Source organism: Malus domestica, chromosome 06, assembly GCF_042453785.1.
Source record: "Malus domestica chromosome 06, GDT2T_hap1".
Classification (NCBI taxonomy): domain Eukaryota; kingdom Viridiplantae; phylum Streptophyta; class Magnoliopsida; order Rosales; family Rosaceae; genus Malus; species Malus domestica.
In genome coordinates this window covers 1,430,034-1,443,406 of record NC_091666.1, presented here as the reverse complement: position 1 = coordinate 1,443,406, position 13,373 = coordinate 1,430,034, and the positions used below count along the sequence as shown (strand labels likewise).

The window sequence follows — 13,373 nt, the reverse complement described above, 5'->3', positions numbered from 1 at the left end:
TGTTTTAAACATTTCCGATTTGGCTAATATTTTGCAAGGATGATCTATGAGGTGCAACTTGAAAAATAGACGGTTTGGATCGTTAAAGTTCGATGTAATGTGGACCCCACAACTAATCCCTATTTTTATAAAAAAATAAAAATCTCTTCCCTTAAAATATTTCATATATATATATGATATTTATATAATATGATAAATACAGACAACACAAATACTTTCAAACAAGGAAAGTAAGATACCAAAACCTTCCCTACCATTAAGAACTAGGAACAACCTCAACTGAATTCCACGTCTTTGGGGAAGCCACTCAACCCTAAAATCTTCACCACCACCGCCACCTGATCCAACATAAAGCTGCCCGTAAAACCCCGAAACACTCTTGCCCTATATGTTGTCGCTCTTCGGGTTGGCCCTCAATGACAAAACCAAAAAAATTAATCCATGGTCCGCATCACCAAAGAACCACACACCCTTTGGTTTGGTTTGCAGCCATCATCTGCACCGTTATAGCCATAGCCGTGATCATCGCGGGCATCGCGGTGTTTGTCGGCTACATGATCATCCATCCGAGGGTGCCTTTCATCACCGTCACCTCCGCTCATCTCGACAACTTCCAAAACTCCGTGGCCGGTCTTGTTGATACGGAGATCACCATTGTGGTAAGGGCGGAGAACGACAACACCAAAGCGCACGCAGTGTATTCGGACACGAGCTTCATTCTAAGCTTCCAAGGGCTGAACATTGCCAAGCTGGTGGCGTATCCGTTTGAAGTCAAGAAAAATAGTTCTGTTGATTTTCATTACTTGGTGCAATCATCGTCGATTCCTCTGAGTCCGGAGCTGATGGATCAAGTCGACATTTCGTTGAAGCGGGACAAAATTATTTTTAACTTGAAGGGGAACCTGAGGGCAAGGTGGAGAGTAGGGCTGCTTGGTTCAGTGAAGTTCTGGGTTCACTTGAATTGTCAGCTCAAGTTTCATCCCTCAAATGGAACCTACATACGCTCTCCCTGCAGCTCAAGGGCAAAATAGTATCCAATCAATAGATTAATTCTTCCTTCTTTTTCTTTATAATATTATAATTACTATCTTTCAGTTTTTATGTACACAAATTAAGTTCTTCTTTCTTCTTGTTCATCTATCTCTCTCCTGCTCAGGCAATTGGCAACAATGAACACATTTTGAGATTTAATTACAGAAATAATCAATTTTTAGTAACGATTACATATAATTGATCCTATAAACTTTTATACTTTCTGGGAAAAAGAAGAAAGGGTTAATTGTCATTTCATAAACCTATTGGAAGAGCACAAACACAACTTTTATAAGAAGCTCCTTAGGCAATAAAAAAAAAAACTTGGGTAATTAGCTGTAATAAACATATTTTAACATTTAGTTGCAAAAAAAAAAGTTTAGTGGTTATTATGTCGTTATTATATCATCGTTGTGTTATCGGTATGTCATCTTTATGTCGTTGATATATAATCAATATGTCGTCATTACTAAAAATACTCATTTCTGCAAATCAAATGAAAAATATGTTTATTATAGCTAATTTTCCAAAAAACTTTTTTTATCAAGATTTCAGCAATCAAATGATGGATTTGGTAATGTAGCTCTTAAAAATGTTTACACTTGTATTTAGTTTCGGAATGTTTATTGAGAAGCTCATTTAGTCCTCAACCAGCAACAATGAAGGGCCAAAGAGAAGGCTATGTTTTAGATCCCTATAGTTTTATTTTTGGGTGCAGTCTCGGTTACATTATTTTCACCTCCTCTAATGCAGGACTATACTGTAACGGTTTAGTTTAATTGGAGAGAAAAAAAAAGGTAAAAAGACATAGGAAGCCCACAAGGCTCCACATAGGCTTTGTCATAGTACTAAAAGCAGCATGCTCGAGGGTATAAGTGGCCAACCTGAGAGCTACCTGAAAGTAACATGTTTGCTGATTAAGATATAGCCCTTCCTGGCTAGGATATAACTTTGAGGATGACCTTAGGCAATAAGAAAAGAAGCGAAATACATGAAGCTTTGGGCATTCAGTAATCAAGTGGCAAGCTGACGGCACCCACGACAATCGTGCAATTTAAGCAAAAAGATGGTAAAGCTACCTAGAAGCAACTAAAGATACCCAGAAATCTGTGTAAATGGGGCCTAAAGAAAGCACCTTTATTTTCTTTATTTTGCTTTTGTGATTGCCTTTTCTTGGCTTTTTGTTTGGAGGTCTTTTGGAGTTGCTTCGAGGTGGTACTAATGAATGAGGCCAATGGTGTGCCTATAACCAATTTGACTATGACCTAGACCAATTTGATAATACGTGGAAACTGAACAACTCATTGGCTAGCAACTCGGCAAATTATACGCACTTATAGAACTTAATTGTCATTAATTTGGGTTTTGAGAAAGGTACATCATGCACATTGTTGCGAGTTGTATGTATATATTTGGTAAGTTGTAAATAGACTTAATGTCTCACATCGGCGAAACAACCATTTATTCACACTTATAGAACTTAATTGTCATTACTTTTGGGTTTTGAGAAAGGTACATTATACACATTGTTGCGAGTTGTATGTATATATTAATTACGTTCTAAATAGGCTTAATGCCTCACATCAGCAAAATAATCATGTAACAATGCTTCTAATTCCTATGTATATTCCATATTGGAAAGGCTAAATCACGAAAATGATCCATGAGATTTGCATAACTCCTCATTTTGGTCCATGAGATATCAAATCAATAGAAGTGGTCCCTGAGATTGTCCACCATCCATCATTTTGGTCATTCCGTTAAAAACTCCGTTAAGTGTCTCGGAGCTCTTGGCTAGAAGTTTGGACAATTTTCAAAGCTTCGTAACTCAATCGTTTTTTAACCAAATTCGACCCATAATATATCAAAATGAAGATAGAAAAGTGTAGAATAAGATTATACCTATTTGGAAACCCAATGGTTGCCGGAGATGGTGGGAAAATAGCCTCAAAGTTGATTGGTCCGAGGGAAAACTGGAAAACTCGCTTGAAATTGGGTAAACTTTAAACATTCATAACTTCTTCAATACTCAACGAAATCAAGTGATTCAAAAACGAAAATCATACTTCTCGATGAGATGAAGAGATTGGAACCTTTTTTGATGGCTAAATCACGGTGGTTTGGCTGAAAAAAAAGGGCTCGAAAGTGGCTAACTCGAGACCAAGATATCCAATTTCGAGCCATTTTCCGGCCAAACCATTGCGATTTAGTAGTTGAAAAAGGTACCATTATCTTCATCTCGTCAAGAAGTATGATTTTCAATCTTGAATCACTCGATTTCATTGATTATTGAAGAAGTTATAAACGTTTAAAATTTACCCAATTTCCGGCGAGTTTTCCAGTTTTCTCTCGGACCAGTCAACTTTGAGGCTATTTTCCGGCTATCTCCAGCAACTATTGGGCTTCTAAATATGTATAATCTTATTATATACTTTTCTATCTTCATTTTGATATATTATGGGTCAAATTTGGTTAAGAAACGATTGAATTATGAAATTTTGAAAATTGTCCAAACTTCCGGCCAAGAGCTCCGGGACACTCAACGGAGTTTTTAACGGAAGGACGAAAATAATGGATGGTGGACAATCTCAGGGACCAAAATGATGTGTTATACAAATCTCAGGGACCATTTTCACGATTTAGCCTATTGGAAATTAATGAAATATATAAAAAAAATTCCAAAATATAATTCAACTTGGACGATACAGCTATTTTAAGTTCAAGTAATCATAGAGTTCTAAAGTGTCAAGGTGGATGACAAACATCAAACTGGGTTGTGGCATAGACATTTGAGACATCCATCATTTTGTTATCTAAAGCATCAGTTTCCTTCTTTGTTTCACAGTTGTAGTTATTCAATGTTCAAGTATGAAACATGTGTCATGGCTAAGAGTCATCGTGCTTCATTTTCATTAAGTGATTCTAAATTTGCTTCACCATTTGATTTGATACGTTCTGATGTGTGGGGTCCATCGAATGAATTTTGCTATTTTTTTTACTTTTATTGATGATAGTACTTGATTAACTTGGGTGTTCTTGACGAAAAATAAGAGTGATATCCCTTTTTTTCTTCAAGAATTTTGTGCAATGGTGTCTACTCAGTTTCAAACTAAAGTTAAGGTCTTCAAGTCTAATAACGAAGGATAATATGTGAATAACACCTTGGCATGCATCTTTTATAACCAGGGTATTATTCACTACACGACTACTCCGCTTACACCCAACAAAATGGTTTGTTCGAACGGAAGAATCTTCAAAAAGTGGAGGTTGATCGCTCCTTGATGTTGAATAAGTCTGTATATTGCATGCTGTTATGGCTGTTTGTATTTGATCAACGGTGTTCCAAGTTGGGTTCTGGATTTTCAGACGCTTGATGTGCTACAAAAACATGTCTCTCATGTCTCTGTATCCAAACTTCCTCCTAAGGTGTGGTGTATGTCATCTATTCTTATCAATGGAATAAACTTGATGTGTGTGCTCTTCGATGTGTGCTTCTTGGGTATTGTAGAAATTTGACTCCTTAATTGATAATTTACAATGGTTACAATATATATAGGGTTTGACAAAAGTCATAAGTGGAAGAATCCTAAAATAAATACAATTATCAAATAACTTTCTTAAAATTACGGAGATGATTCCTGTTTAATTAACACTCTTCTAACACCCACTCCCGCAAACTAGATAAGTTGGATTAGACAAGTTTGGAATAGGGAACATGGAAGTGTTGATGAAGAGCTTTGGTAAGGTCAGCTGACTGATCAGTAGAGGAAATATAACAAACTTAATGACTGCCAAGTGTCGCCTTTTCACAAACAAAGTGATAATCAAGTTCAATATGACGGGTGTGAGTATAATGATAACAAAGTAATAATGAAGTATTTTCTTGGAATCGAGGTTGCAAGATCCAAGCATGATAATTTTTTTTTTAATCTCAACAGAACTATGGTCTTGAATTGTTGGTTGACATAGGTATGTTAGATTGCAAACCTATTGATACTACGATTGAGCATAATCATCGTCTGGGCTTTTTCCAAATCAATTTCCTACTCATAAGGAACAATATTAGAGGCTTATGGGGCAATTAATTTATTTGTCTCACACTCACCATGACATTGCTTGTGTAGTTAGTGTGGTAAGTCAATTTATGCACTTGTCTAGTGAAGTTCATATGGATGCGGTAATTCGTATTTTGAGGGTACTTGAAGATGGCTCTTGGTAGAGACTATGTTTTTTTCTTTTAAGAATGGTTATTTGAATATATAAGGGTATACAGATGCATATTGGGCGGGTTTTGTTATTGATCGACGATCTACATATGAATACTTTACTTTTCTAGGTGGTAATTTGGTTACTTGGAGAAGCAAGAAACAGAAACTATTTGTTAGGTCAAGCGAGAAGCTGAACTTCATGTTATGTCCCATGATGTATGTGAATTGTTGTGGTTGAAGAAATTGTTGAGGGATCTTGAGTTTAAACCCAAGGGTGCTATAAATCTCCATTATGATAACAAGGCTGCTATGGAGATTGCTCATAATCCGATGCAACATGATTGTATAAAACATATGGAGATTGATCGGCACTTTGTCAAGAGAAAATTGGATGCTAGAGTTCTTGCTTTTCGTTTGTGGGGTTTGAAAATCAACTTGTTGACTTGCTTACTAAGGTTGTGTCTAGTAGTGTGTTTTCTAACTCGCTTGACAAGTTGGACATGCGTGATATATTTGCTCCAATTTAATGAGAAGTGTTGTGACTTGTATATATGTATATACTAGTCAAGTTGTACATAGGCTTGTTGTCGGACATCGGTAAAATAACCATGTAAAAGTACTTGTAATTCATTCATATATTTGGATTTCCAAAAATATAAATGAACTGAACTCACATACGTAGTGTGAAGAGACTGAAACGCAAGCAGCTTGGAAAGGTACACAAGAATGAAGATCTAACCGCTCACCATAAAACTTCTGCAAGAAACAACTTTTTTTTTTCATTTTCCTTACTAGAAGGAAGGGAACTTGATTTTTTCAGAGCAATTTGACCGCGGCAGGCCATGACAGTCAACAATTTTAGTTCCAGTAGTGTCTCCACAAAGAAGAATCTGGTAGAGCAATTTGACATATCTGTATGAGATAATTTGGGCGCAGAGCTGCAGAGCCAATTATAAATATCCTGATAAGAACTCGCATGGAACAAATTTATCATCAGTGTGATATTATTAAATAATACAATGTTAACTTTTGTTCATATGACATTACATTATGAATCAACAGGACAGTACTCTATTAAATCTCATCTACTTATTTTTGCGTTTTTCAGTTGTAATTATCTTTGTACACTTATTATCTACCAACTAAAAAACCATTGCCATAAAATATCCATATCTGATTTTTCTTGAGAGTTTCAAAGAGCATTTGTGCCGGAAGAAGGCATTCCAAACCCAAAGCAGGCCTTCCCATTTTTTTACTTTATCACATGCAATGTATGCTTTGAGATTAATATATCCATTTGATCTTGCCAGAAACAAATCGACTCGACACTCCTTTTGCTCCATTTCATAGACCCCAAAATCCAAATTTGACGTGAACCTTCCCTTTATAGAATTGACCTGCAACGAATTGTATCACCGACATATTGTCTTAATTATTATGATGTTCTAGCAAACTGCTGCTTTTGTCATTTAACATTCCATAGAGCGGCTACTTAGTACTACGGTCTAGTGGTGGAACATGTAATATCTTTCGGAGGGGCGAACACGATGTCAGCAAAATGCAAATTTATGAAACCACTTAATACTATGATATAGTGATATTATTCTTCATTTGTAAGTGAGAGGGTCTTAGGTTTGATTCTAGCGAAGACGAATTTGAACCACATTATCTTTCATTTTCACTTGTAAATGAGAGGTCTTAGATTTGATTCTCGTCAAAAGCAAATTCGAACCACATTATTGCTAGCCCATTGTGAGACTAGCTAAGCCCCTCTTCCCCCTTAGTATAAATAATATCGTTTGTTCAAAATTTATTTGACTTAAATAAAAGATTATTTGATAAAGTAATTCATGAGCAATGCTTAAATCAAGTCTTAGTTATTTTTTCAATTAATTAAGTCCAAAATTAGAACTAAATCAATCCTCGATTAAGACTTGGAGAGCCTATAACCCTCCAAGACAAAGAAAGGCCCTCGCTCACACTCACAATCCTCACCACACTTAAATTCTCGAACACTCTACACGCTTAGAAGACTCAGAAAGCTCTCTACATTCTTAGCCATACTTGGGAAGAACCATAAAGCATCACTACATGTCCTGGTTCCTCCAACGCCACAAATCAAATCCTTGTAGCATTAGTGGATTCGAGGTAAAATCACTACGAGAGTCGGATCAACCACCCTACTCCTACACTTTGCGTCATGGAGATTGAATCAGAGGATTAAAACCCTAAACCTTACATTAACAGAAATAATTTATTGTGCACGCGTTCTTATTTCATTTGTCATAGGAAATTTCGTGTTCCAAGTAGTTAATTTAGTTTTTTTTTAATATAAGGATATTGTTAGTGGGTTAATATTTAGTTGGTAGGAGGAAGGTGAATAAGTGGGAATCAATTCTGCATCAGAATGCATAGTTATGATTGCTTTCAGCTATTTCGGTAAAGTGCCAGTTGCATTTTAGTGTTTTTTTTGTTTATGTGGAACCATATTCGTCAAATTTTTTTCATTGCAAATAAATATTTTAATAGTTTTAAATTTGTCTAATTATTTTTAAAGGATAATTTATGATGGTTGAATTGAAATATAAACAGCTAAAATCCTTAAAGAAATAAAGTGAACCTTAAGAAAATGTTCCAGAAAAATGTGTCCCCCCTATCTTAGCCTCTGTGGTCTAAAAAAATTGTCGTTACTCACCATCATTCATTCTTAACACAATAATAGGTAGTTATTAATTTTTTTGTTGTATTTTTTCCTTCATTCTTAAATTAAAAATCGAACTCTGGGTGATTGACAATTCCTTTAGCATGAAGGCTATGGTATTGTTTGATATGCAGACGGGACGGGACGGGACAAGACGGAACGAAATGGAGAGAGAGCAAAGATGCCCTCAGATGGAAACCAGGAGGAAGAAGAAGGAGATGGAGATGTTATAATTTTGTGTTCCACGGATGTGGAACGAATTGTTGGCGCATCAAACGTGAGACGGAACTCCTCGTCCCACTCCGTTGCGTCCCGCCTCACCCCTGGAACGACCCGTGGAACACAAAATTATAACCTCTCCGTCTCCTTCTTCTTCCTCCTTGTTTCCATTTGAGGACATTTTTGCTCCCTCTTCGTTCTATTCCGTCCTGTCCGGTTCTGTCTCATCCCGTTTGTATACCAAACGATACGTATAAGAACGAAACTCGCATATAACATAGCATGTGTGCCCGGAGGTAGAAGGCACTCCAAGGTTCCATTCCCAAAGCGTACTTCCTATTTTTTTACTTAATCACATGCTATGCTTTGAGACTAGCAAATACATGGGTTTGATACTCCCTTTGCTCCATTTCGAACGTCCCAAAATTTTAAATTTGATACCAACTTTCCAGGTATAGAAATCTGCAACGAATGATGTCACCGAGTGATCCAAACTCTGTAATTTTGCACTTAGAAAGGAGATTAATATTGGATGAGGGAAGTTCGATCTATTTGAAGTCCCAATATGTTTCACCGAAAACGTGTCACTCATTGGCTATGCTCCTGCTGCCACCTCTGCATTCCCGCAACTGCTTTTGATAGGAACAAGCCCTGCACATATCCTCTCTCTCTCTCTCTCTCTCTCTCTAAAGCTCAACTCGCACTCTCTGCGCCCTGCTGCGTAAGTGTTCTTTTCCTCTTCTGTAGCCATCGTCTTCTGCTTTTTTTGCGTTTCATTGGTTATCCGAAAATTCTCGGTTAGAGTTTCTTTTCGTTTTTTCTCATAAGAATTTCCTAATGGATGTGCTTTTAATGGTTCCTCGGCATGCTTCTGTGGTATTTTTGGGTTTGAAGGAATTTGGGTTACTGGGTTTTTCACATATTTGTTCCCCAGATGGAATTTTTTGTGGTCTGTTGCTACTTTTCCGGTTAACAGTTTTGGGTATGATTTAACACTCTGTTTTATTTTGTTTTTAATTTTTTGGGTTTTCCTTGTGCATTTCATTTTAGTTAATATAGTCCGAAGTAGTTTGATTCGATTCGATTCGATTCGATTCGATCTGAGGTTGAAGATATTACTGCTCTAAATTACACTAAGACACTAAGGGGAGTGGGAGGGTTTGAACTCGGAATCCAGTGGTTTGAATAGAAAGGCGGCATCCACCACTTGCATTGTTAAAATTTGACACTTTGTTATCAAAGTTTATGGGACGTGTAGTCGATAAATTTTTGAGATCTCTCGCGTCATTAGAACTGAAATTCGGATCTGTATTTCTGCGAACCTTTTCAATTATTTATTTAGTTTTGTTTCTGTTTTTTCTTTTGTTTCGTTTTTCTTATGGATTCATTGATTCTGCAGGATAGTAGGAACTCAAAAATAAGTTACATCATGTCTTGCAAACTGTGACAAACTAATTGATTAGAAAAGGCACTAATACCGGTCGATGCGATGGCATTGCTTTCTGAGTTAATAACTACCTCAATAATCTTGGTGACTCGGCCTTTCTCACTTTTGAAGCTCTTATGCTTGTTTGGCACAAAGACTACTTTTATTGTCATTCATGCATGGATGGATTTGTTGAGCGCAGCAGTCTGCTTCCATGTGAACATATTCTGGAGAATCATGGTATGGACTTTGGCACTTATATCTCTGCCCGGGCGTGTTTTGACTGCCTTACAGAGGGAGAGGCAGGTTGGTTTTATCTGCTTTCTGTGAATTTTACTTATTTTGAGCATGACATTGACTAAGAAAAGGTAGACTGGCATGTTGACATGTAATTGTACGAAGATTCTCACTTTGTGTGTTTTTCTTTTGGTTCGCTTTGGTATGTTGGCATGTAACTACATTCAGAAACATCCCATCCTCACCCATTCTGTTTTTTGTTTTGGTTCCATTTATGAACGGTTTACTATAAATTTTTGTTTGTTTATTTTGTATGTTGTTTTGTTGCTTGTGTGATGTGAGCATAACTTTGTAATAAATCTCACGCTTGTAAGTTTTTATTCATTTCAGATCACAAACGTTTAGGAGAAAAGGGGACTCCTGTAGTTCATTTTACTTCATGTTTAATTTCCATTGAAAGAGCCATGAACCAATGAGGGAGGACGATGACTACAGGGTTAGGAAACGGTTCTAAAGAAAAGTAAGTAGGAACAAAAATTATAGACGAGTGACACAATGTATAGAAACTACGAGATAAACTCTGAGAGTGCTAACCTTCTTGTACCTCTGATACATCACTTGCTGCATATTACTACCAGTTTGTTTAACTCTGAAAGTTTGCAAAAGGATTGTGTGTATGTGTGCATGCGTATAGTGTGGGGTCATTCTTGTGCCTCTTTTCAGGTTTGAGAAACCTGACTAGAAATGTTACCGTTGTTTTCTCTTGAGTCCTTTTTCTGGATTGACTTTATAGTCATAGTGACACGAATTAGCCGTCTGTTATTATTATTATTTTTTTGGTCGAAGGGATTAACTCTTTTATTACGAGACTCTGTAAGGTACTCCAATTTGAAATCAAGTGTGTCAAAGATAATGGATGGTTATGATTTGTGCTCTAGCTGGAGACTAGGGTGATGGCTTTTGTTCGTTTACTATGTCTGCTCTTGCTTTTGATGATGTTTATTTCCAGTTGTTTGGCTCTTAGTTACTTTGCATCTGTTTACGCTTCATCTGCTAGATGGTTATTTTCCTCATTGTATTATGGTTCCTAAATTTCATCTTCTCTCAGTATGTCTTAAGCTACGAGGAATGTTGTTGTGTTGACAGCTGGAAAAACATTTACACGATATGCAAATTGAGTTGGAGAATCTAGAATGGGATAGAAAAGAACTTCAGGAGCATCTAATTACAGCCATTAAAGAACAAAGAATGATGGAGTTGATATTAGCAGAACTTGAAGAGGAACATGACAAGGCAGTTGCCAAAACTGATCTGCTAGTGAGCGAGGTAATGACTTATATCATCCCCTTGCATGCCTTGAGCTAGTGGCAAAAACCGCATTCGACTATTCTGGCTGCACTTTATGTATGTATTTCTTATCAGATATGACTAAACACTTCTAACTTGTAACTTCTCTAGGATAGTTTGTGGAACAAGAATTTTGCGTGTCCTCTCTGTTTCTGGTGTTTGGTATGCCAATATCTAGCGATCCAAAATAAGGACATGACCTAGGAGTGTTTAGTCTAATGGTCAGGCCCTTGGTTTGTTACCAAGAGGTCTGGGGTTCGACACCTCTCAAGGTACCCACCTAGCAATTGCTAGAGTTTCTTGCCTACCAAATGTTGTGGGGTCAGGCGGGTGGCCTAGTGAGTAGTCGGGTCAAAGACCCGGAGACACTAGATTAAAAAAAAAAAAAAAGTTCATGCCAATATGTACGTGTGAGCCTGCACCTTTTTATGCGGAAATAATAACATCATTGTCGATTTGAATCTATATTTCTTGTAATGATTAAATTTAACAATTGAAACTAAGAATCCCCTTCTTAAGAGAGTCCATTTTGATGAGAACCAAAAGAGATCTTATTCTTGTGGTTACCCTGCACCATCTAGTTCTTAGATCCCATTTAACAGTTATCAATGACAAAATCAGCAAACGTTGAAAATTGTTTGATCGTTTGATGTTATCACGAGTATCTCAGTTTTGCAATAAACATTGTCTACTATTTTTGTGGTGTTAGATGACTAGGTGGTTTCCGAGCTGTTTGGAAAATTGGGTCGCTTTTCTTTTGATACTAATTTAAGTTCAATGATCAACCACTTACAGACTTTGCTCTTACTTCTGAAAATGAAAACAAGAAACCCTAACTACACTACATTATGTTCAAACAGATAGGTGCGTTGTCTCTCAATTCTTAAACAAGACACAACAAGAGACACGGTCATTACGTTGCTTGCAATGCAAATTTAGACTGTCTTTCTATACATATATGCATTACTATGTCCCATTTTATACTTCACTGAGTGCTGACCCTGTTATGTTCTTTGGCAGTTACACGATCTGAAAACTGAAAATCTGCGGCTAAAAGAAATTCAGGGCAAAGGATGGAACGATAAAGGTCGAGAACAAACGGGCAATGCCCAGAGTACAGCAATTGGGATCCCATCATGGAAATCCCGTTATGATGGAAGTGAATTCATCCGTCAAGACCTTCTGATGCACAAAGATACATGGGGGGACGAAAGCAAAACTAAAATGGAGTTGCTCAAAACCTTAAGAAATGAACCAGTATCCAGTGGACCTATACATCCTGTTATGCCTGAAATCAGCCTCAGAAATTTAGATATGAGTGAACTTTTTTACCAGCGAAGGGGTATTGCAGTCAAACAGAGTCTTTTCAGTGCAGTGTTATCATTTGTGGTTGGGATTATCGTTTGGCAAGCTGAAGACCCTTGCATGCCCCTTGTCGTGGCTCTCTTCTTCGTGGTTGGTATGTCGCTCAAGAGCGTGGTTCAGTTTTTCTCGACCATAAGGAATAGACCTGCTACCGACGCTGTTGCTCTCTTAAGCTTCAACTGGTTCATACTTGGAACACTTACCTACCCGGCATTACCGAAGGCTGCGCATATGGTGGCTCCATTGGCATTAAATTTTGTCGACCGAGCGTTGAGCTGGCTTGGTTTCTCTTTTTTCCTAGCTTAAGTCTGTCTCTCCTTTTCATACACTGGCATGTACTATATAGCCCTTGGAATTCGACGATGGTCTTTTGTATATAATCGTTTTGAGAGCTTGTATGTTGAAAGGTTGCTCTACAGTATATGATTTTATCTTGCGCATGCATTGTTTTGTTAAGTTCCCTCGAATGAGCACCGGAGAAATGGGTCAATTTTGGCGTACTCCTCGTGTTCGTTCAGCTCTCAACATCCAACTGAGTGCCGGAATTGTCCTCCTCCCCACAAGCATCCTTCACTCTCGAACGCCACTTGGGGTTAATTCGACACAGGATTCCCAAACCCTACGTCCACAAATTCGATAATCAGTGATGTTGGCAACTCGATTGTGTTTTGAGCTTCAAAGGACATTCGAGTCGCCAAAATCAGTGGTGACGATGATCAAAGCACATTCGAGTTGCCAAAATCAATGGTGACGATGATTTTGCCCTATAGGGAAGCAATGTGGTGACATCCAATGACTATGGTCTATTCGTTGTGCATTACCGCCCATACAGAAATGT

At 37.4% G+C, this 13,373-nt stretch overlaps 2 protein-coding genes across 4 annotated transcripts; both read left to right on the top strand.

Moving 5' to 3' along the window:
* The first annotated feature begins 272 nt into the window (after window positions 1-272).
* On the top strand, window positions 273-1,217 carry LOC103401475 (NDR1/HIN1-like protein 12). Its single transcript, XM_070823345.1, has 2 exons — window positions 273-1,102; window positions 1,157-1,217. The coding sequence occupies exon 1, from the start codon at window positions 417-419 to the stop codon at window positions 1,029-1,031; it is 615 nt and encodes a 204-aa protein (XP_070679446.1). The 5' UTR covers window positions 273-416; the 3' UTR covers window positions 1,032-1,102; window positions 1,157-1,217.
* Window positions 1,218-8,442: 7,225 nt separating this feature from the next.
* Window positions 8,443-12,975, top strand: LOC103436761 (uncharacterized). 3 transcript variants are annotated; one of them, XM_008375212.4, is made up of 4 exons: window positions 8,443-8,881; window positions 9,560-9,892; window positions 10,970-11,149; window positions 12,191-12,975. In XM_008375212.4, the coding sequence occupies exons 2-4, from the start codon at window positions 9,650-9,652 to the stop codon at window positions 12,839-12,841; spliced, it is 1,074 nt and encodes a 357-aa protein (XP_008373434.3). In that variant the 5' UTR covers window positions 8,443-8,881; window positions 9,560-9,649; the 3' UTR covers window positions 12,842-12,975. The 3 variants fall into 3 exon arrangements, with proteins under 3 accessions (XP_008373434.3, XP_070679445.1, XP_070679444.1); XM_070823344.1 differs by lacking the exon at window positions 8,443-8,881 and adding an exon at window positions 8,940-8,957; XM_070823343.1 differs by lacking the exon at window positions 8,443-8,881 and adding an exon at window positions 9,019-9,142.
* Window positions 12,976-13,373: the final 398 nt, after the last annotated feature.